The sequence below is a fragment of the Electrona antarctica genome (assembly GCF_951216825.1).
Source record: "Electrona antarctica genome assembly, chromosome: 13".
In the NCBI taxonomy this organism is placed as follows: domain Eukaryota; kingdom Metazoa; phylum Chordata; class Actinopteri; order Myctophiformes; family Myctophidae; genus Electrona; species Electrona antarctica.
Window position 1 is genome coordinate 9,511,517 of NC_136794.1, and position 24,010 is coordinate 9,535,526.

A 24,010-nucleotide genomic window follows, 5' to 3' on the forward strand; every position below is an offset into this window, starting at 1 on the left:
GTCGACGACAGAGTACAGCATCTTGCAATGGGTCTGGTCCACAAGATTCGATACACCACCAAGATACCCATGTACCTATCTAGATACTTCCTTAATGTTAACGAAGTCCACACCCACAACACCAGAGGGAGTGCAACGAACCATGTACAACCCAGATTCGGCACAAACAAGGGACTAAATTCTTTTCGCTCCTATGCCACCAAAATGTGGAACGCCCTACCAACTGTCATTAAGACATGCGAATCCCTTGACTCCTTCAAAACCGCTCTCAAAGGGCACCTACGGATGGCTGCAATTCGAAACTGGCCCCCGTAAAATCTGAATCCCCCCCCCCCCCGCCCCCCCCTTTTTTCCCCTCACTGTATATATTTCTTTTCCCTTTTTACCTCCCTTTTGATGAATTCTTTTTTGATGAATTCCTGTTCTGTCTATAGAAGTGTCTATTTGTACGTCTCTAAATGTTTTGATGATTTGAACATGGTGGACCCTGTTGGAAACAAGTGTAATGCTTAATTGGGTCGTCCACTCACAGTTAACAGCCTTTGTATTGAGTTTGTGCTTGAAATGTACTGTAATTCTGCAAACTGTTAATAAATTCTTCAATCAATCAATCAAACTCTTCCTGTGGTGTCAAGGTCATGATTTTCCACCGTCTCCTCCTCTTCTTTCAGGAAATGAAGTTCTGTTCTCGCTGGAAACGGCATCCGATTATGTGAAAGATGAGAAGGCATGCTTCTATGGCTTCAAGTGTGTCGCTGTGGGATATGAATTCAACCCTGGGACTGACGAGGTAGGAGGAGGAGGCCTGGAATATATTATTCTGTTGTGTGTAGTCTCACAAATTAGGCTAATCTATCAGTCGATTTTTATCTTTTTTTTTATTCAACTGAGAGATTGGCATTCGAATCAGACTCCTTCGATCGATTAGTCTTAGAGATTTAGGTAATAACTAAATTAGGTGTGTGTGTGTGTGTGTGTGTGTGTGTGTGTGTGTGTGTGTGTGTGTGTGTGTGTGTGTGTGTGTGTGTGTGTGTGTGTGTGTGTGTGTGTGTGTGTGTGTGTGTGTGTGTGTGTGTGTTTGCGCACATACACATGTGAATTGTGAATATACAGTATTAGAATCCAATCTGTAAATCGAGCAGTTGTCTTTTTAACTTTTTGTGTCAATAATAAAACTTTAATTGACGGAAATAAATAAATCCAATCAAGTTTATTAAAAAGCCATCCAGTCAGAATCACTTGTATATAACTATCCAACCATCCATCTATAATTAGTATCACTGTTACAAAGACATCCAGTCAGACTACAGAGTACAGTAGGCTGATGGGGAGTGACATACAGTAGCAAAAGTTGTCGGGGAAACAGCGATTCGATTAGCTGGATTAGCAGCCTTTGTGACCGGACATCCAGGACCATCACCCATGTGCATGTATGTGTACAGTATGTCGTTTCTGTCGAGCAGAAAGCTCATATCTCATTTGGACATATAAAAGACATAGAATGTTCTGATTGTGGTGCAAAGCAAATAGTTAATAATGACAGTGTTTTTGACAAAGTGTTTTTTGCGTGTGTCAGGGCATCATCCAGCTAGAGAAGGAGCTGGCCTACCTGGGCAGTATGTGTGCTGCAGCTCTCATGAAGAAGGACCTGGCACTGCCTATAGGTAAGGAGGCCACTGGATTTGATCAATTACATGGCTCACAGAGCTGCTCACACTTTGGGAGTTTGCGTGAACACGGAAGCACTTATTATAAGCTCACAGACAACTTTTGAGTGGGACTTTTAAGACGCACGGGCGCTGACCCCGCCCGCCTCTCCGGGCGCCGGTATAACAGCGCGTCATAGCCCTGCGTCTTCATTCGTATTGTTCTTCTCATGTGTAACACACAACGCAGCGCAGTCTCCCGTTGTGTGGAATGGATTGTCTCATGCCTCATTCTGAACAGTACACCAGTGGTTCTCAATTTGTGGGTCGGGGCCTACTGGGGGACAGTGAGGGTATTGCAGGTGGGCCCCCAGATTATTGCCAAAACGCTAAGATTTAAATGATACAATTTGATAAATTCATTTTTTTCACAATCGAGTTGATTGATCATAAAAATAAATATGCTATACATGTAACTTAATTTGGGTTACATTAGTTAATATTTTGTGACATTTCATTGCATAATAGTTGAAAGCTGTTTATTTTATATTATTACTATTTACAGTTTAAAAGGACTTTATTGAGTTAAAGAGAATTGATTTATTTACAGTATATTGATTTAATTTAGAATTGTTATTTCTATTTGTATTCACTACTAAGCGATTCTTAAAACTGCATTTCCCATGATGCTAAGTTGTATCTAGAGCCGGACATCCGGTGAGAAAAAGCCGGGTTTTCTTTAGTTTTGTTGTTGATGCATGTGGAGAATAGCAGCCAGTAGCCGAGAGAAAGCTCGTATGACAAAATAATACCTAAAGATTCATTTTCTGCACTTTCATGTACCACCTTTTTTCTTATATAAACCTGAAACTTCATCCCCATATCCCGACGTCCTGTTCAGCTTCTTTTGAACGTAATAATTACATTAATACACTTTCGACTTTCATGATTTTCAAGTAAAAGTTGATCCAGAAAAAGTTGAGAAACACTGCTGTACACGGTTGCTTTATTTCTTCCTCTTTTCTTCACAGGGAACGAATTAGAGGAAGATCTTGAGATTCTTGAGGAAGCCTCTCTCCAGGTACACATCATTAGCTGTGATCTGAGAACTAATTCTGGAACACAAATATTGTCCCTGCATGTCTTCAACCCTTTTCTCTTTGCATCGGGCTTTCCTCGCCCCTTTTACCAGGTGGTCAAGTCCCACTCAAATATACTGGGGAAGGGTCTCGCCTTGTCTCACTCCCCCACCATCCTGGAGGCTCTAGAAGGGAACCTGCCTCTGCACCTCCAAACCAATGAACACTCCTTCCTGGAGGATTTCATCACCTGCGTGCAGAGCTCGAGTGGAGGACGCCTAGCTAGGTAAGATATTGTTGTTTGGGCCTGGGCCGTGGCTCAGCGGTCCAGGCACCTTGGCTGGTAATCCAGTCTGGCAGTGTGCCGCGGGTTCGACTCCCGACCCCGACGGCCTTTACTGCATGTCACCCCCCATCTCTCTCCCCATTTCCTGTCAGCCTACTGTCTGTCCCCCCGGCGAAAGCCACAAAAAAAACATTTAAAGATAATGTTGTCTGATAATCTAAGATAACCTGATGAAGGTCTTAACAGACCGACACGTTGTTTCTCATTCAACCTTTTTATTTGCATATGAAGACGGTTTCTTCTTTTTCAAGATATTGACTGATAAAATATACAAAGAAGTATTTAAGCATTTTGTGATATCTTACCTGCACAAGATAGATTTAACACTTTTGTTCGGTGTTAACCCATTTTGGGTGGGAACCCCTTTTGGTGTTAGCATTATGTTATGCTTTAGCTATTGAAAAATAGCAGATCTACAAGCTCGTAGCGCGCCACCGAGTGGCGCGATACGAGCTTGTAGGTCTGCTATTTTTGAAAAATCGAAGAACGACTGACATAGAAACATAGCTTTTTCAGAAAACTGTCAGGATTTAGAAGACATTTTTAGAATCTGATCTCAGGCCAAATGGGTTAAATCCCTGATTCTTAGTGCTCAAAACAACAGCAGACATTGAACGTTGTTCCTGTTATTTTCCGCAGGTGGCTGCAGCCCGACTCGTATGCGGACCCCCAGAAGACGTCGCTGATCCTAAACAAGGATGACATCCGCTGCGGGTGGCCCACCACAGTTGTCGTACAGACCAAAGACCAATATGGAGAAGTGGTGCACGTCCCCAACATGAAGGTCAGAATACCTTTTGACATTCTGTCTTGTCATTTATTCTTCTTATAGGACCACTTTTCAACCTATCTTCATATACCGGTAATAGGTCCTCAGTAATAATCATGATAAAATGGCTCAATTTTTTTCTACTCAGTCTGTGTCTCATAGGAGGGCTGTGGGCAGTTCAGAAACCCGTCCACCAGTGACATCATAGATGGGGAATCCAAGCTAATACAAACTGCAGGCTTTCTAGTCCTGAAAAGTTGCAATGCGAAAATGGAAGCCATCGTTCTCACGATAATAAAAATCTAAACATTTTTGTAAAAAAAATATTGATTAAAAATAAATCTGCCTAACGATGATGTCACTGGTGGACGCATTTCTGAACTGCCCACAGCCCTTATATGAGACAGACTGAGTAGGGAAAAAAAGTGCCATTTTATCATGATTATTAGTGAGGACCTATTATATGAATATAAGTTGAAAAGTGGTGAAGTGGTCCTTTAAGTGCTAAATACTTCATAGTTCATTATGTGTAAGTGTAACCCATTTTGAAAGTAGATAATTGGCCTGTGTGAGAGTAGAGCCACTGTGCGGTCATTAACCGCTGTTTTACCGTACTCACCGTCCCCGTCCAGGTGGAGGTGAAGGCTGTGCCAGTCTCCCAGAAGAAGTCCCTGCAGCAGGACAACGTGAAGAAGCTCCAGCGGCTTCCTGGAGGCGCCTCCTCTTCCACCCTGGGCACCGACCTGACCTTCGGAGGTCTGCCCACGCCCAAGCTGGAGGCCACCTACGAGCCCATGATTGTCAAAGAGGCTCGATACATCGCCATCACCATGATGAAGGTCAGAGACCTTTCAAGACATGCTTAAAACACTTGAAATGCAATAGTCTTTGGTTACTCTGGAATCAATATATTGCACTAAAGGTTGGCATTGAACAACTTTAAACAGCTGAAATATGGGGATATATATATATATATATACACACACACACACACACACACACACACACACACACACACTAGAGTGGAGCTTTAATTCTAAAATCAATTTGATTTCAATGAAAAGATTAGTAAAGCTGTCACAAATGTAAGCAACTGATGTCTCATTATCTCTGTGACCTCACCACTGCACTCATTTACATAAAATAGGAGTTGTCAGGCTCTGAAATTCCTGGGCAGCTCCCAAAACATTTCAGAGCGCAAACTTAATGAGGTGCCAATTATAGGGCAGGAAACTTTGTATTTTGGCTGTTGTTGACTTGGTGCATTTGTTTTTTTGGTCACTGAACAGGCTTATGAAAACTACTCCTTCGAAGAGCTGCGTTTTGCCTCCCCTACGCCGAAGAGGTAAGCAGGGCACTGCAGGAATGAGAGGTTTTTGCTCATCCAGATGTGATGTGACATAAAGTCCGCTCACAGTAGTTGGATCATTTTCTTTCTCCCCCTACAGACCCAGCGAGAACATGCTGATCCGGGCCAATACGGACGGAACTTACAGTGCCAACTGGACTCCTGGGGCAGTAGGCCTCTATACCATCCATGTCACCATCGACGGCATTGAAATAGGTACTTCAAAAGTCGTCGCAGACATTGGCACAGTAGCACTCCTGTCTGCTCTCAAACACCTCTTACAGAGAGAATACTATACATATTTGATGTTGCATTCTTTACTATGCTTGTGTGAACATGCAATTTTGTCGTTTTTAAGATGCTGGTATGGAGGTGGAAGTGAAAGACCCTCCCAAAGGCATGATCCCACCTGGCACTCAGATGGTCAAACCAAAAGCTGAGCCTCAGCCTTGCAAGGTGAGCCATTAGCTGTTCTACACAAATCCATTCATGCATGCGCACTTGCGATGGTAGATTGCAATGCACAACACAGACACAGACAAGTAAATGCATACACTCAACCGTGTTGTGAATGGTTGAGCAGCCAAGCCGTTTGTGAAAGAAATAGTTGGATAAATGCTTTGTTTATTGGTAAACTCCAAAGTTCAAGTGCTAAAGATGAATTGTCACAACTCACGAGAAGATCATTTTGAATGAGGCATAATTTCTACTGACATTTTGCGTGAACTTTTCACAAAAACACTTCAGTTCAGTTTATTTTGGTCATAGAATGAACATTGTATGCATTAATTTCATGTCATTTGATCATAACTTTGCACGAAGACCAAAAAGGTATAGGCTGAAGCCAGTGGCTTATTTTGCCTATCCTATTAACACCAAGCACAGTACAGTAGCTGTATAACGGGATTCAAAACAGAATTCATCCAACCATCCAAGCACTGTTGGTGGTGCTGGTGGGTGGGGGGGGGACTGGGGACTCCTGCCCTTTCTGCGGTTTCTGCTGATGGTTTTGCTTTGTGCGTGTTGTGTTTTCACTGAAAGCCGTGTGTGAGAGAGTTGTGCGTGTGTTTTCACCGAAAGCCGTGTGTGAGAGAGTTGTGCGTGTGTTTTCACTGAAAGCCGTGTGTGAGACAGTTGTGCGTGTGTTTTCACTGAAAGCCGTGTGTGAGAGAGTTGTGCGTGTGTTTTCACCGAAAGCCGTGTGTGAGAGAGTTGTGCGTGTGTTTTCACTGAAAGCCGTGTGTGAGAGAGTTGTGCGTGTGTTTTCACTGAAAGCCGTGTGTGAGACAGTTGTGCGTGTGTTTTCACCGAAAGCCGTGTGTGAGACAGTTGTGCGTGTGTTTTCACCGAAAGCCGTGTGTGAGAGAGTTAATGCGTGTGCCCCTTCCCCCCCACAGCTGTCGGTGTGCTCTGCTTCTTCCTCCTTCCGCAGCACTTTGTCTTATTTGTCTCTCTCGTCTTGTCTGCTCCGGCGGCTCACTGTTTCCCTGTCTTCCTCTGCTTCTCTCAGGTCCGCAAATTTGTGTCCAAGGACAGCGCAGGCCTGCGTGTGCGTAGTCACCCCTCCCTGCAGAGTGAACAGATAGGCATAGTGCAAGTCAATGGCACCATCACTTTCATTGATGAGGTAACCGACGTAGCACCAGGCGGAATGTGTTTTAGAAGCACTGTCCACTTTCGCTGAGCTCCCATTTCACTATTTATTTACACACTTCTTTCAGTTAGTGAAGGCAGATTATTATTTTTTTATTATTGTTTAAATGTCTTCGGAGTAAATCTGACACATTTATTAAATGCAATTGCGTATATGTCATTGTTTATTAAGACCCCACTTCTAAGCTCACAGATTTGTTGCTTTTCTTTGATTTTGCTGCATACCCATGTGAGACTTTTCTGAGGCTGCAGGGAGAGATAAAAAGAAAAAAAAATCTAAAAAGCATAAATGCCTACACAGCATTGCTCCCTTCGAAATTAAATCATTTACTAAAAGCTCCTGACCCCCCCCAACACACACACACGCACGCGCGCTCTCACACACACACACACACACACGCAGCCCTCTAAATTTCTGACATATACTGTAATTGGTTTGACAATAAAGAAACCTTGAACTCTCACACACTCGCTCGCTCATTGCTATCGTCTTTTTTGGCTATCCCTATCCTTAACATAAACTCTTAAGTTCAATTCATACTGAATCCCAGTGCACTGTTTGCTCGCCATCTCAACTCGGCAATTGTGATTATTATTTTTTCATCTCTTCTCTTTTTGACTCGGTGTAGCCCCCCTTTTCCCCTTCAAATTGACCTGGGTCTCTCCTGCAGCCTCCAGAGGTGTTTTGTTAGAGGGGCTCTGCCCCCCCCCCCCCCCCTCCTGTTTCCATAGTAACAGGAGGGGCGTGGCTCTGCTCTGTTCCTCTTGTTTTCCCCCCCATTAGATGCACAATGACGACGGCGTGTGGCTCAGGCTGAACGACGAGACGCTAAAGAAGTACGTTCCCAACATGAACGGGTACACCGAAGCCTGGTGCCTCTCGTTTAACCAGCACCTGGGTAGGAGCCTGCTGGTCCCGGCTGACGTAAGTAAACGGGCCCGCTCGCGCAGCAGGGGCAGAGGCTTCTTACGCTGCCCACACATGCCGGAAAGACACTAGAGATCACCACCCCTGTTGAACTCAGTAGAGAAAAGGCTATCATAAGTTCTTCGAGTCAAGAGAACCCTCCCCCGCCCCGACACACGCTTCCCAAATGCTTCCCCTTTTAAAGCATGCATCGCATTGAGAGCCTCTTCAGAATGATAGGACTACTGCAGGGGGTGTGTTCTCTTGCATGATGTGTTTACCTGAAGCAGCACCGCCAAGCGTCCCAACTTTCACTAACAGGACGGCAAAAAGGAGGCGCAGCAGCTGAGTGCGTGCATGCCTGCCTTAACTCATGTGCAAGGGAGAGACATTTACTGCAATATAACCATGACGTGTCTGTGTGTCGGTGTGTGCGCCCGTGTGTGTGTGTGTGTGTGTGTGTGTGTGTGTGGATAGATTTGACCCTTGTAAACCCTCACGGAACTACAGTAGTTAGTACTGTGCGTGTTTCAGACCACTGAAGTCAACCTCCCTCCCACTTCACCAATGCAGGAATTGTCTGAAAAAAGGGAGAGGTAGCAGTTGAGAAATGTCTGTGTGTGTATGGTTTAGTGGGTCCAACCGAACTGTGTCGTTTCCTCACCGTTTGCCTTCTCACTGTTCACAAACGCAGCAGGTGCCGCAGCACAAAAGGGTCCATGTGGTGTTGCTCCATGGTGCAGAAACCCCTAAAACTCTTATACAAATCTGGGGATTTGGTGGTGATTGTGTTTGAACAATGTTAACCACTTAAGACAGTATTTTCTACTTTGTTGTATGGCGGTGTCGCACAGTGACATATAGGTGAAATCTAAAGATTTCACCTATAATAATAATAATAATAATAATAATAATAATAGCCCAAAATGCAGTCGCCAACTTACGTTGAAAGTGGTTAATGTCCGTTCCTACAAGGTATCACAATCTGTGAGTGCGTTTGCTGAGTGAGTGTCAAAATTAAGGTGGTTTTCTGTCATGAAGCAATCACTGGCTCCACACAACGCTTCTGCAGTAAATTGCACTTCTACCACTCCACCAATTCCACCTTTGCATTGGGGCTGCTTGAGGTTCTAAGAGGCTTCCATGTAAGATCTTTGTCTGAACAGCATGACACACTACATCATCCAAGTGGGGAATTTTTTTGGAAGTTCTTTCTTTTCTGGTGCATATTTATTCAATCTTTTGTCAAGTTGTTTTTCTGATCGAATCATGTTTTTGCAGATATTCTGACCCTAAACGTTTTAAGTTCAAAGGGAAGGTCCATCCATATTTTGCTCATGAATGCAAGAATGCATTTGATCCATCTTGGCGCCAAGCAATCAGATATTTAACAGGCTTTGTCAGTGTTCCCAGTTCCTCATGGTCACCCACATCCCTGCATCCCGAACTAACAGGCCTCGCTACCTTAACACTGGGCAAAATCTGTTACTCTTTTGAGTCTTTTCTCTCTTCTTTGCCTTCCTAAATTACTTTAAATGTGATATAAAAATTCAGAAGAGCCAAGCCAAATATTGTTTTTCCTTCCAAAAAAATACGTCAGCGTCCCCCCCTTTCCCCTCCTTTACTCTCTCATCTCGAGTCCTGTGTCGTTTCTTGACTGTCTTACAATCTGTTGCTCAGAATGTCTTTAATGCTAGCCAAGGAGTCAGGGATATCGCCCTTTTGTCGTGGACCCCCTTAACTATATTCCCACCACAGGTGAGTTGTGAATGAAGGAGAGATGTATTCAGCCTGGCTGTCCTGTAGCTTTGCCATGAGTTTTTCTTTTCATTTCTACCTGTCCCCTCGAAACCCCCTCTGTGATGTTGTAGACTTGGTAATGGTAAACATTCAGGCCCGAGGAGATCGAGACACAATTGCATGGTTGTTAATTGTGTTCGGGGTTTTTTTTAGAGCAGTGATGGAATCTTAAATATCACTTGCTATTACCCTAGACTCCTTGACATTATACAATGGGATATATTGTAGTCATGACTGTTAAACCCCTGTCTTGAAATCTTGATTCAACATGATTGGAAAATGAAAGTAATGGGGAATGAAGCAAGGCCAAGTTTGTATGTTTGCATGACGATAAAGAAGTCTGGAACTAATTTGTTGCATGAGGGTTGCCATGTACTGTACAGTGCTGTATATCCCCGTGTGTAATAGCATGCTTCCCTGTAGATTATTTGGAAGAGGTACTGTACATTCACTGAATCTGAGCTGGTGTATTGTCTACTGGTCTCTTACCTGCATCACTACAATGTTGGAACGTTGTGTTGAATTATTTATTTGTTTTACATGCAGGTATTTTTGATTTATCTCCGCCATTGTGTATAGATAATTTAATTACAATTGACAATTATAGTGTAGACATTTAGCAGATACTCGTATGAGTGATCTGAGTGCATGAACACATTACTATTTTTTTTTTCATATTATTATATATATAAATTATATTCTGAAGTTATGTCAGAAATACAAAATGCCTAATAAAAACAGTATTTAAAAATAAATAAATGACAGGGTACATAATCACAAAACACTGTAGTGCTTCAAAGACACTATGATACCGGTTAAACGTCAAACCTGCTTGTCTAAACAACATATCTAAATAATATTCTTAAGATTTGTTTTCAAGCTAATTAGTTGTGGAAACATGCATTGAAATTTCTGTTGGCAAATTAGTTGTGGAAACATACATTGACATTTCCGTTGCCACCCTGAACAGAGTGGATTCACTGAATCCGGGGAATAATTTAAACACTAGTACTTCTGACTCGCCTCCATCACGTTAACTCACGACTCATCACTCTAACTCAGTCCTGCTTTCTTTGTTTGTTGTTGTCGCACTCTCTGTGTACTATCCTGTCTCTAACCCCGTGTCATTCCCTGTTACAGGAGGCCAGGGGCCAGTCGGAAGAGAACATAAAGGAGGTGAGCAGCCGCCCCTCCCATGAGGCCCCCATGCGGGAGCAGAGCAGGGCGGGGCAGGGCGGCGGCCCAGGGCTTTATAAGGTAGTCAAGACCGGCCCCTCTGGTCACAACATCAGAAGCTGTCCAAACCTTAGGGGTATCCCCATTGGAATGTTAGTACTGGGGAACAAGGTCAAGGCAGTAGGCGAGGTACGCACTCAACCCCCCACTTCCTCCCTCCCCTAAAAAACAAAACGAAAAGAAATGCTGTGTGTTTTTTTGTGGCTTCAGCTGAATAAATCTAAAATTGAGATCACTGTAAATATACTAAAGTTCTTGTTGCCAGATATTGCCCTTTCCTCGCTAACAAGACAGGAATCACTATTTCTCACTTCGCTTGGAGTTTTTCAAATGATTTCACTGTAAAAAATGTAATTTCTTTTTTTGCAAGGGGGAATATACACGATGCTTCTGGGCGAGGGTGTGTGCTCTGTATCTTTATCACTCGTTGAGGACTTCTCTTTTATCTACTTGTAACCCTGGTTACAGCACTTTGACCGTTTCCTTATTTCTTTCAGCCTGTCTGTGTGACTCACTTCATTCTCATGCCATGATACTGTCTCAAATGCCTTAAATATTTTATTTTGAATCACAAAATGCTGGAGCCACACTGTGACTTGCTATATCCTTTTTTGCACTCTCTTAACTGAATGAATAACGGCACTTTTGAGATCTCTAAACTGCCTCTTGACCCTATAACTGAATGGATCCTCCCCTTATCGGACCTGACCTGACCTCTCATTGGCTGCTATAGTGTGTCATGCTGTTCTAGAACTTCCTCTCTGAACCTGTTCTGGATTGCCCTGTCTGGATCTGAAACGTTGCAACCCCCCCACTCACTAACGCTTCCTCATCTATGTCTGTTTGTCCAAAATGATGATATTCCAGGGAGTTAAGAAAAATCAGCCCCATGCATTTACCTTTCAATAAGCTACCCTTTTAGAGTAAGTTTTGTTCTTCTTTTAGTTACGTACATTTTGTCCCCTGATGTCTGTTTAATGCCATGAAATCGATTAAACCAAATCAAATGTGATTTGCCACTGTAGGGTGTGCTTGTAAATCGATCGTGTATTGCATGGACTGATCTCGTATTGTATGTGTCTGTGTTTGGGTTTGTGTGGCTGTGCAATGGTTTTCGTACCTTGTGGTTGCAATGAGATGCGATTTTAGTTGTATGATCCCGGGTTATCTGTAACGAATGAATTTCAATTGGACTTGATGTGCGTGAGGATGGTGGTTCACGGCATGTGTGTATGTACGGATAAAGAGGATTGTCTGTGCATCAGGTGGTCAACTCGGAGGGAACATGGGTGCAGCTGGATAAGAACAGCGTGGTGGAGTTTTGTGAGAGTGACGAGGGAGAGGCCTGGTCGCTGGCCAGAGACCGCGGGGGAAACCAGTACCTCCGCCATGACGACGGTAAGTCACTTATTTTCATTGACGACTGAACGCCACAAAATAACCGACATTTAACTTGATTTGACAGAAATGGGTTCACCAGAAAGTCATCCCACCAATCGGTAGGGAGCTGCACGTGTCGGATAGGTGTAGTCAAAGTTATGTAATAAACTTTAACAAGACAATGTATAAATGTAGATTAAATTCAAGACACACTAGAAGGAAATATACAAAAAGTACAAAGAAACATTTAAGACACTTAAAAGGCCTCATAATACCAATATACAGCACAATTAATACGATAAAGAGAGGACATAGTCCCTGTCAAAACTATATTTGTCTCCACGAGGCCGAAGGCATGGGGAGAGAGTATGTTTTGCACTCCGTCCGTGTGTGTGTTCGTCCGTCCGTCCGTCCTTCCTTCCGTCCGTCCGTTACCAGCTAATCTCCGCCACCGTTGGCCCGATCCATGCCAAACTTCGCACACACACTCCCTGGATGCCAACGACGAACCTCTGCCCCAAATATTCTTCAACGGCCTGTTATAGCGCCACCATGAGGTCGATTTAGGCAAAACACATTTCTGTAGATTACTCGTACACATTTTATCCATACATCACACAATTCCGTATACACTATCTTCATAGTCATGTGATCAACACGGATCTGCACCATTTCCCATCTTCCATCCTGATTGGCTAATATTGGCTTCCAAAGCTCACATGATTGGTCCGTTTCGAACAAATCACAAACAGTGTGCAATTTCCGTGAAATTATACACGCACATTTCCACTAGGCCGAGGACGACATGCCACAATTTTTTTTCCAAATCAGCCTCATGGTGGTGCTATAACAGGCCAATTCCTGTTTTTAGCTATAACTGCATCAATCTGGTCCCTGCATCCCTCCACATCTGCCGGTTATAGCGCCACCATGATTTCTGCTAAACACATTGCTTATGTTAGTCGCACAGATTTCATCCAAATCTCACGCAAATCGGTACACATGATCTCTGTAGTCATGTGATCAAGACGAGTCTGTTGGATTTCTCAGATTCTACACTGATTGGCTAACATTGCCTTCCAAAGTTTGGTGGCCTGTTTCGTTCAAAATGCTGCACATGTCCTGCTCATCCAGAATTCTATCCTCAGAGATGCTCTGAGTGATCTGGCTCTGCATTTCCTCAACAAAATGAAGAAAATTGTTGCAAAAAACAAACAAACAAAAAAACATGTTTATATTACTCCTAAACATTTTGCCAAACATCTCACAGTCCTGTGGAGACCTGTGCCCAGAAGATTACCGGGCAAACAGAAATGTATTCTTTATCCATATGTTCCATTGTTCAATGCCAAAAAACAATTAAATCGTTAATCACAATTATTTGTGTGACAATTAATCTTAAACTTAAATTTGTAATCGTGACAGCCCTACATACCCATAGTCTTTTTTTTTTTTTAAACACAACAAGAGTTAATTTTATAACTATATAAATGGTTAAATTACTGTCGATGAGGAACTGCTCCATTTAGTCCTGCTGGGATTCCCCAACAGTGTGGAGGGAGTTGGCTGAAAACATGGCTGGTGCTGCTTAGTCATTCTGTGTTCAGCTGCCATATCTGCCGATACGGCAGCTGAACAAAAAACCCTGCTTTAATCATCCTCGCAGGGTAAACAAAGTTTGGGTGTGTGATAAAATATAGTAGCATAACCCAAGAATGTAACGGAATAGAATGCAATACCACCCTATATATTTGATCCAGATTTAGTTATTGATTTTGTCCAGAGTTAACCCATTTTGGGCGGGAACCCCTTTTGGTGTTTTAAGCATTATGTTGTACTTTTAGCTATTGAAAAATAGCAGATCTACAAGCTCATAGCGCGGCTCCGAGTGCCGCGCTACGAGCTTGTAGGTCTGCTATTTTAGAAAAGTTGTGAAAATGTGGCACAAATTTGGAATATATATTCTTTCAGAGCGAACGTTTTTAACTCAAATCTTTGCTTCTGGGGTGGGGGGGGGGGGGGGGGGGGTGTCCCTGGAACAACATATTTTCAGATGGGGGTCTGTGGCCAAATACAGATAATTCTGGGGGTCCTTGACATGAAAAGGGTTGAGCACCACTGACAGAAATGTTAATTTATTTTCTCTTGTAGAACAAACTCTAGTGGAGCATGGGGCCCAGACCCCGCCGCCCAGCCCTTTCTCTGTTCAAGCCTTCAACAGAGCCACCACCTCCAATGGAGCACAAGGCTTTGACTATGGCATCTCCAACAACAAAGGTGAGATCAGCTTATGGTTTCTCTCGCCCTCTGATGTGACAGGATTTTGTCTGTATTCCACTCCGACTCTACCTGGCATGAAATCACCTTTTATATTTCCAACATCCAAACGTTTTCGTTATGATGTTCACTTTTGTTTTGTTTAATGGTTGCCTTTTCATTAACCACATTCACACGGCGGCCATTTTGATCTCTGGTCGTGCTGCTCTGGGGTTGGGCACCCAGTCTGGGTATGGCGGAAGAGCAAAATGGCCACCGTGTGATTATGGTCAGTTAGCGACACTCCTTTCCTGATGCATATCTCACCCTGCACTTCTCTGCCCTTTGGTTTACTCCCTGCTTTATCTGATCTGACCTTTCCCTCAGGTTTAATAGGACCTTTTCAGTTGGATGCTTTGTCCCATTTTCACAATATTCTTCTTTCACAATATTTAGGTTAACCGCTTAACCCATTTTGGGCGGGAACCCCTTTTGGTGTTAGCATTATGCTATGCTTTAGCTATTGAAAAATAGCAGATCTACAAGCTCATAGCGCGCCACCGAGTGGCGCGCTACGAGCTTGTAGGTCTGCTATTTTTGAAAAATCGAAGAACGACTGAACATAGAAACATAGCTTTTTCAGAAAACTGTCGGGATGTAGAAGACATTTTTGGAATCTGATCTCAGGTCAGAATGGGTTAAAGGGGGGGGGAGCAGGGACATTTCCCATTAAGAATAACGATGCATATCTATCAAAGACCTTTATATGTCATTGACAAGGGTCCCAGGGCCCTGTACTTTGTCGCCTCTTTATTCCCATCTACAGTACATTTATTCGCCAAAGGTAGCCAATCCACAAGCTCACAACGTTTCACAGAGTTTATAGATCTGCTAATTTCTTTGCCAAACGTTTGCCTGCTACTGTATTACATGCCCAGAATATGGAAGCTAGGGTCCATGTGGTTGCGAGGCATTTATTCTACTCTAAAAAAAGAAAACACTAACATTCTCCACACCACTTGTTACACCTTCATATTGTATGCACGTGATACAGTATGGATCGATCAATCTCTCTCTAAAAGTCACAAATGCCATCATTTCGCCACTCGTCTCTCATCCATTTTTCTCCTCTTTTTTTTGCGCATGGTTCTTATTGCGTGGTTGTATCTTGCCTAACATTACTGCAGTGTATAAGGCATGTGCGTGTGTGTGTCATGTGTGGCATTGTTGCATGGACCAGTCGGTGTGCTTCTGTCCACCAGTCGGTCTGGGCGTCTGTCCAGCTGCTGCCGCAATTCACCCGTCTTGATGAGACGGACCGTCCTAAACACTAGTCTGTGATGACATCACCCCATTATCCCACCTCGCTATTAGTTTACTCCCCAACAAAACTGCCACCTCACCCCCCCCCCCCCCCTCCCCCCAGCATACCCTCAAACCCCCGTTACCTGATTGATTGATCGATATGGATAATCTCAATGGTTAATGTTGAATGACTTGACCCACCCCCAACCCCCCCCTTTGGAATCTTAAAAAAGCCGTAGTGTAAGCTGTAGTTTTCCCCCCTCCTCTGTCTCCCATATTTGCAGGTGACCGGTTGAGTGCCATACTGAATTCCGTTCAGTCTGGGCCCTTCCTCCCGGCAGCTCCCACCTCCTCCTCCTCCGTATTTGAGCAAGCCGCCCAACCTCCCTCTTCCTCCCTTGTCCACAGCCCATTTGTGTTTGGACAATACCCCTCCCAACTGTCTCAGCCGCAACCACAGCTTCCGAGTAAGTCTGTCCGTCTGTCTGACAGTGTCGGCGCTTGCTTGCACAGGTGCTGGTGTCCTCCTTCCTCCCCAGCTGCTCTGCTCCCCCTCGTTAGTTTTGTAGTTTTCTTTTTTTCCCCCCCTTGTCTTTTCTGTTACTTTATCTTGCTTTATGTTTTGTTTTTGATTTTTTGGGGGGGAGGAGGGGGGTGTGACATGTGACATGTGACACATAACATTGCTGTTATGATGTGCTGAAGTTTGATTTTTGGGGCTGAGCTGCTCGTCTTATTCAGCTTGATTGCTTTTTCCATGTTGAATGAAGTCGGCGTTTTCGTTCTCCTTCCTCCTCATCATCATCATCATCATCATCATCATGTTCATCCCTGCTTTACCTTTTGGCCCTTGCTGCTTCCATCCTTGCTTGGCCACCCTGTCTCAACCAGCCCAGGGGCTACACTGCAAACTTTAGAAAGACAGCAGGCCTCCTTCGTCTGTTATCTTCAGGCCAGAATTCTATGCTGAAACGGCATAGCTAAAAAAACACTTTTGTACATCACTGGGGATTCATTCATTTCAAACTAATAAGAAAACGTAAACTTTTTGAATTGAGTGGTCCTTAGCCCCGGGTTCAAAATATCTGTCTGTCCTAGTTCTATATCCCTCTACATATTTGTCTATCTTGTCTATCTCTCTTTATTTGTCTGTCCTAGTCTATCTCCCTCTGTCTTCCTATCTGTCCATTGACCTCATCTGTCACCCTGTCTGCCTATGGATATTTATCTTTTATTGCCTCAATGTCTTGGGTGTTTTCTCACCTCACTAGTATATCTCAAACCCCCGATTCTCCTCTTTGCCTCCTTTCTCTCTCTGTGATGGCCTCCCTGCATTTCGTGCATTGTTTGTTTCTTTACCTGCCTGCTGTTTTCCGCTGTAGATGGTTCATCACGCAGCCTTGCTTCTCGTGAGCGTGTGCATAAAAGCAGTTCTTCTGTGGCTGGGCACGGTACTGCTCTCTCATCTGTCGCTCTCAGGCAAAAGGGTGGGTAACCACAGAATGCATGCCTACTTTAGACCGAACAAAGGGTGGGTAGAAACTTACTTGGCCCCCGAAACATAATCTATTCTCTATTGAACATTTTTTTTATTGTATTTTGTGAATAACGTTGTTGTTAGTGTAATGTTAACCCTTAAAGAAAAGTGTCCATAATGTAGGTCTTGGCATAATACTGTCATAATTTATAATAGGATGATCAGCAGTAGGGATTTAGGGAAAGGAAAACAAAAACATTGAAAAGAATACCGGTAACACAAACCTATTGTTGCTGAATTTCGGTTGAGATATCTTATCAGGGAGAATGTTTAAATTTGGACTAGTTTCCAATCTTGTTCAGATTGTTTGGATTTAAAAACAACAATGGCCATCGACAGGATTCAAAATGACGTCTGAATTGTTAGGGCTGGGCTAGACACCATCTTCTATCAGCCGCCCCATGATCCATGACCTATTTCCATCTACAATTTCTACATCAGACACTTAAACTAATACATTGGCAGAGTGGTGAGAGAAATACATTATAAAAGTGTGTAAATTGCATCCAAACTCATTCATTGGACATAATTCTCAGTAACGCTGCTTGTTTTCTACGTGTGAGATCTCCTTCACCCTTGCGGTCTCCGTTTCATTGAATTTCTTCCTTCAATTTTGCGTTTCCTTTCCATGACTCACTTTGTTTACTTGCTCAGAGAGGTTGAATGTTGTGCCCAGAGATAGAGTGGCTGTGCCATCACCCCTAAGTCAAAACAACTTTTCCTGTGTAACTGTTTTTGAACTGTGAATGTTTAGGTGAACGAGGTAACCTGCTGCCTGGTGCGCGGCCCATGTCTCCGGCCTCCAAACACCGGCAAGAGGGCCGCTCGCCGAAACAGGAGAACCGGGGGAACCGCTCGTCGGACCAGAGCCGAGTCAAGGCGGGCGAGGGCAGCCTCTCCGCCAGCGAGGCCCTTATCCTGCGCTCGGACACGGCCAAGCTGAGGTCGGACTCCCACAGCCGCTCCCACTCGCCCAACCACAACACCCTGCAGGCCCTGAAGGCAGACGGCCGAAACTCGGGACTCCGCGCAGAGTCCCCGAACCCCAGCTCGCGCTCCTCCTCCCCTAAACAGAAAGGCCTGTCCACCTCCTCGGGCAGGTCCAGCCCTTCCAGCACGCCCTCTCAGCGCTCTTCCTCACCCCACCACGACAAGAACCTCTCGCCCAAATTGAGCCCGTCGTCCAAGGCCAAGCAAGACCCGCCCAGAGAGAGGTCCAAGTCGGACTCGTACACCCTGGACCCGGACACCGTGAGAAAGAAGAAAGTTCCGCTCACCGAGCCGCTCAGGGGTCGGTCCACCTCCCCCAAACCCAAACTGTCTCCTAAAGATCCAAACAACGGAGATCCAAACAACGGAGATCCAAACAACGGAGATCCAAACAACGGAGGGATCGGTAATCTGGAGAACCGTGCGCCTTCTCCACACGTGACCCAGGAGAATCTCCACAGCGAGGTGGTGGAGGTGTGTACCTCCAGCACGCTCCTCTCCAACGAGGATGGCAACGATGAGAACGTGGACGTGCAAAACGCCGACGATGGCTCGTCGAAGGTGCACTTCAGCATCGGCAAAGCGCCCGTCAAAGAAGAGCAGGAGAGCCGATCCTCACCGAAGGTCAGCCGCAAGGCCTCTAGTCGGCACGTGCGCCCCAAGAAGGACAAATCCGGGCCGCTGTTCAAAGGCGAAAGCACATCCAAGCTCACTGAGCCCGCCAAGCAGGCCATGTCACCGTCAGTTGCTGAATGTGCCCGAGCGGTCTTTGCGGCTTTCTTATGGCACGAGGGCATAGTCCACGATGCTATGGCCTGCTCCTCCTTCCTGAAATTCAACCCAGATTTGACCAAAGAGCATGCCCCCATTCGCAGCTCCCTAGGGGCACAAGCGGCGGAGGAAAAGGAGAGCAAGTTGAAAAACCGTCACTCCTTGGAGATCTCGTCGGCACTGAACATGTTTAACATCGCTCCGCATGGCCCCGACATCTCCAAGATGGGAAGCATCAACAAGAACAAGGTGCTCTCCATGTTGAAGGAGCCGCCACTGCCAGAGAAGTGCGAGGACGGCAAAGGAGATGCCGTCTCCTACGAGGCGACCTCCCACCCCGCGATGAGGGCCAAGTCGATACTGCCGCTGACATTGCAGCATCTGGTGGCGTTCTGGGAAGACATCTCTTTGGCCACGATCAAGGCGGCCACGCAAAACATGATCTTCCCCAGCCCGGGATCCAGTGCCATCTTAAAGAAGAAGGAACACGAGAAAGATGGTAAAAAGTCCAAGAAGGAGAAGAAGAAGAGGGACAAGGCGGAGGTTCGTCCCAGAGGGAACCTATTCGGGGAAATGGCCCAGCTAGCCATGGGCGGACCGGAGAAAGACACCATCTGTGAACTGTGTGGGGAGTCTCACCCTTACCCCGTCACCTACCACATGAGACAGGCTCACCCAGGTCAGTCTCTACATTGCCTCTGTGTTAACCGAGTCATTTTTACCTGATATTGACATCATTGTCTTGATTTCTTTATTTTTTTAATTTTCATACTTGTGTCTTTATGCTTTTGGCAGGCTGTGGTCGATATGCTGGAGGCCAGGGATACAACAGCATAGGTCACTTCTGTGGAGGTTGGGCTGGGAACTGTGGAGATGGAGGCATCGGAGGCAGTACCTGGTATCTAGTGTGCGACCGCTGCCGAGAGAAATACCTGAGAGAAAAACAGACCGCTGCCAGAGAAAAGGTAATCTACTATGTTTATAAAATGCTGATCAGGCATTTTGCTTATTCCTTATTAATCTGTGTATATGAAATATAGCTAACTCGTCAAATCTCTTAGTTACATCAATATTGTTCTTATAAAATAGTTGGTTTGTGCCTACTGTAAGTATTAACACATTATGTGCCCTTTCATTCTTTCAAAATAGCGACATGGTTTTTTTTTCCCCAAGACGTGTACAGACGTCATGTGCACTACATGCGGTAGTTCCTAGGACGGCTGTGGACGTCTTGGGTATATATTGTGTTAAGATTATAAAGATCGCTTTTGTCATTTTAACTGCCAGGGACTTCCCATAGGCTTCTGTAGTACTCCGAGAGTCCGAATTCAAAAAACCTTTTTTTAAATAGCTGCAGGTTGCGTTACAGTTCTTTCTACTCTTCTCCATGAATCTCAATTATGCTCAGCTGCACGCAAACGTTATCATCATTTAATGTCCGCCCCCACCATGTCTCATATGCTCGGCTGTCTGTATTTATGTTGACAACCCCCCACCCCACTTCCCCTTGCTCCTGCGGTCGCTTCTCGCCCTTAAGACGTCTTACTGGTTACTAGTGTTGTCACTTTTTTCCATTTGGTACTCAAAAGACAGACGGGTAGAGAGAAAAGTGCTTTGGAGAGACTGTTGGAGGGAGGAGGGTGGGATGACTGGAAATGGGCGGTGCAAAAGTCTTACGAGACCCTGTATTACAAATGGTGTACTTGTCATTGCTAGTTTACAACTGACGCAGTTGTAGTCATTTTCATGCCCAGCTTGGGTCTATATGTCGGTCTCAAAATGAGGTGTGATCAGGGAAAAATATAACCTGACTCCGCCAGATGGGGCAGCAGAGAGTACACTGGGTTCCCCCCTCCTGCTCCCATCTGGGAACTCTCAGGCAGACTTGATGCCCGGCCACAAAACGGCCTGGCCCTAGCTGCTGCTGATTGGCCAGGGGGGAACCCAGTGTACTCTCTGCTGCCCCATCTGGCGGAGTCAGGTTAGGAAAAATACTCTGCTGTCAAAACAAAACCCCTCCGAATTTCATTTAAGGTTTTCGGGTAGTGGCATGTGCCATGTCAGTGATGCTGGTATAAATCACTAAATGCACCTTGCATTTTCCTCACCAGGTGAAACAGTCCAGGAAAAAACCTCTGCAGGTGAAGACGCCCCGGGCGCTGCCCACCATGGAGGCCCACCAGGTGATCCGGGCCAACGCACTGTTCCTGCTTTCCCTGAGCAGCGCTGCGGAACCCAGCATGCTGTGTCACCACCCTCCCCGGCCCCTGCACTCACAGCTGCCTAGCCTCAAAGAGGGCGTCTCCGATGAACTGCCCAACAAAATTGGCTGTCTCTACCTGCAGACGCTAGCAAGGTACGTAGCAACTATAAAATACTAATTGGTTGCCTTTGGATAGATTAGACCGGTGCTTACTCGGGGAGCACCCGAGTTGGGAACGATGTATAGTCAACCGGAAAGTAAGTAATCTGTCGGTGTCTGCGATACGCACGACAACTTTGAGGTCGATTGGTTGGACGGTTATTGAGGTACAGACTGACTTGCACGCACACACACACACACACACACACACACACACGCAGAGATTGCATCGGATTATGCCTATATACAGTCATGTTGGTTGGATCGGCATTTCTGGACAACAGCCTATCCGACCAACTTGGCCCCCTGGCCACTGCACTCCCTTGGGTCTTTGCCGATATGCATGCAGAGTTTGAAATCAATCTGTCAGGCAGAAAGATATACTCACACGCATGCACGTACATATGCAGAGATTTCACACATTTATAGTAGGATTGTAGATGTTATGATGTGGCATTATTGAAAATGTTTGTGTGTGTGTGTGTGGTGACTCTGGTTAAACCCTAAAAACGTTAAACTTGCAGGCAACACACAGAGAACTTTGGAGGTTACCAAGATGACAACCTTTTCCAAGATGAGATGAGGTACCTTCGCTCTACCTCGGTTCCTGCCCCCTACATCTCAGTCACGCCTGACGCCTGTCCCAATGTGTTTGAAGAACCAGAGAACAACATGAAATCCATGCCTCCCAGGTAACACAAATTCTGACTTGTGCCCATGTCTCTTTCCCTGCCACTTAGCACGACTGAAGCATTTTATCCTACATCAAGAATTACATTTGAATTCTAATGTCTTGAACATTAATTTACGCTCCTGACTACTTGTATTTCATTCAGCCTGGAGACGAGCCCCATCACAGACAGCGACACGGCCAAGCGCACAGTGTTTCAAAGGTCTTATTCAGTAGTAGCCTCCGAGTACGATAAACAGCACTCAGCCTCAACAGCCCGGATCAAAGCCGTACCCAGACGCAGGGTCCACAGTGGTGATGCAGGTGAGCTAAAATGATCGGTCGTTTTCATCCAGGAATTTATTGAGCGAGCTCTAAAATGTTAATGAAAGTTGAATGAGTTCTAAACAAAAAACGTTTAATGAATGAACATGTATTGACCAAGTCCATTTATTGGGCCAGTGAAATATGAATCTAGATTAATATAGTTATTTTTCATGGAAAAGGTACTTTTGGAGCTGCGTGTCCAGATAAAGCATTGTAGCATTGATAACTTAACACCCTCCTCCATGCATCCAGAAGTGGGCTCCTCTCTTCTGCGCCACCCATCTCCGGAGCTGTCCCGGCTGATCTCGGCCCACGGCTCCCTCAGTAAGGGGGAGAGGAACTTCCAGTGGCCTGTCCTGGCCTTCGTCATCCAGCACCATGACCTGGAGGGCCTGGAGGTGGCCATGAAACACGCACTGCGGAAATCTGCCTGCAGGGTCTTTGCCATGGAGGTACAGCTGTCTGCTTTGTTGGTGGCTCTCATTTCATCAGGTGTTAACAATCAGTCAAATTACATGCCAATGAACCAAGGTCGTTGGCAATTAGCTGGCTGTCGTCTGTTCATATCTCTGCCGTTTGTGGGTGGCCATAATTAGAGATGGTATCACGTTCATATGTGTGGACTAATGTCGTTGGACTAATGTCGTTCTTCCTCATATAGGCATTCAACTGGCTGCTGTGTAACGTGATCCAGACCACGTCGCTGCATGATATCCTTTGGCATTTCGTAGCGTCTCTCACCCCGTCGCCCTTTGAACCTGAGGAGGAGGAAGAAGATGAGAACAAAGGGAACAAAGAAAACGTGGAGCAGGTGATGGTGGTCAGTAGATTTTTTTTTATAATTTTTTTTTTTTAACCATTAGAACCATGCTCTGTAAATGTTCTGCAGTGTTTTAAACCCCCTTCAGGGCGGGAACCCCTTTTGGTGTTCTAAGCATTATGTTATACTTTAGCTATTGAAAAATAGCAGATCAACAAGCACCGAGTGCCGCGCTACGAGCTTGTCGATCTGCTATTTTTGAAAAATCGTGAAAATGTCAACTTTGAATATATATTCTTTCAGAGCGAACGTTTTTTAACTCAAATCTTAGCTTCTGGGGAATCCCTGGAACAACATATATTCAGATATTCAGACGGCGGCCAAATACAGATAATTCTGTGTGTCCTTGACATGAAAATGGTTCCACTGACATAGAAACATAGGGTTTCAGAAAAATGTTTATATTGTTCCACAAAATCTTGTCCACACAGGAGAGAGACCTCGGCGTGTGTGAACACCCTCTGTCGGACATCGTGATCGCCGGCGAGGCGGCCCACCCCCTCCCCCACACCTTCCACCGCCTCCTCCAGACCATCTCTGACCTCATGATGTCCCTGCCCAGTGGCAGCTCGCTGCAGCAGATGGCTCTCCGGTACTGTTTGTGTCATAACGTGTTTACAATTTGACAGCATCTTGAGTGCTCTATTTATAGTCTAAATCACTTCAATAAATATGTATATTTGTAAGAATCACACCCGTGTGAAGTGAAGGGCGCGCTTATCATCATCATTTGCTCAGACACATATGACGTAAATTCTCCATTCATTGTCGATGGGATTTAATGTTTGTGTTAGGACAAAAATCGAAT

At 45.1% G+C, this 24,010-nt stretch overlaps 1 protein-coding gene across 19 annotated transcripts in view; it reads left to right on the plus strand.

Moving 5' to 3' along the window:
• mycbp2 (MYC binding protein 2) overlaps positions 1-24,010 on the plus strand; it is a 104,672-nt gene that overhangs the window by 66,664 nt on the left and 13,998 nt on the right. For 7 of the 19 annotated variants that reach the window (XM_079518776.1, XM_079518789.1, XM_079518790.1 and 4 more), the window contains 23 exons: positions 672-790; positions 1,577-1,664; positions 2,678-2,727; positions 2,839-3,011; positions 3,711-3,855; positions 4,473-4,679; positions 5,130-5,185; positions 5,289-5,404; positions 5,547-5,644; positions 6,699-6,815; positions 7,626-7,766; positions 10,689-10,913; positions 12,050-12,182; positions 14,316-14,441; positions 17,108-17,212; positions 18,017-19,702; positions 19,819-19,988; positions 21,135-21,379; positions 21,910-22,077; positions 22,222-22,379; positions 22,635-22,834; positions 23,044-23,202; positions 23,634-23,794. In XM_079518776.1, the coding sequence (XP_079374902.1) occupies positions 672-790; positions 1,577-1,664; positions 2,678-2,727; positions 2,839-3,011; positions 3,711-3,855; positions 4,473-4,679; positions 5,130-5,185; positions 5,289-5,404; positions 5,547-5,644; positions 6,699-6,815; positions 7,626-7,766; positions 10,689-10,913; positions 12,050-12,182; positions 14,316-14,441; positions 17,108-17,212; positions 18,017-19,702; positions 19,819-19,988; positions 21,135-21,379; positions 21,910-22,077; positions 22,222-22,379; positions 22,635-22,834; positions 23,044-23,202; positions 23,634-23,794 (4,846 nt within the window). The remainder of the gene's footprint in view (positions 1-671; positions 791-1,576; positions 1,665-2,677; positions 2,728-2,838; positions 3,012-3,710; positions 3,856-4,472; positions 4,680-5,129; positions 5,186-5,288; positions 5,405-5,546; positions 5,645-6,698; positions 6,816-7,625; positions 7,767-10,688; positions 10,914-12,049; positions 12,183-14,315; positions 14,442-17,107; positions 17,213-18,016; positions 19,703-19,818; positions 19,989-21,134; positions 21,380-21,909; positions 22,078-22,221; positions 22,380-22,634; positions 22,835-23,043; positions 23,203-23,633; positions 23,795-24,010) is intronic. The other 12 variants (XM_079518793.1, XM_079518778.1, XM_079518782.1 and 9 more) reach the window with 10 other exon arrangements.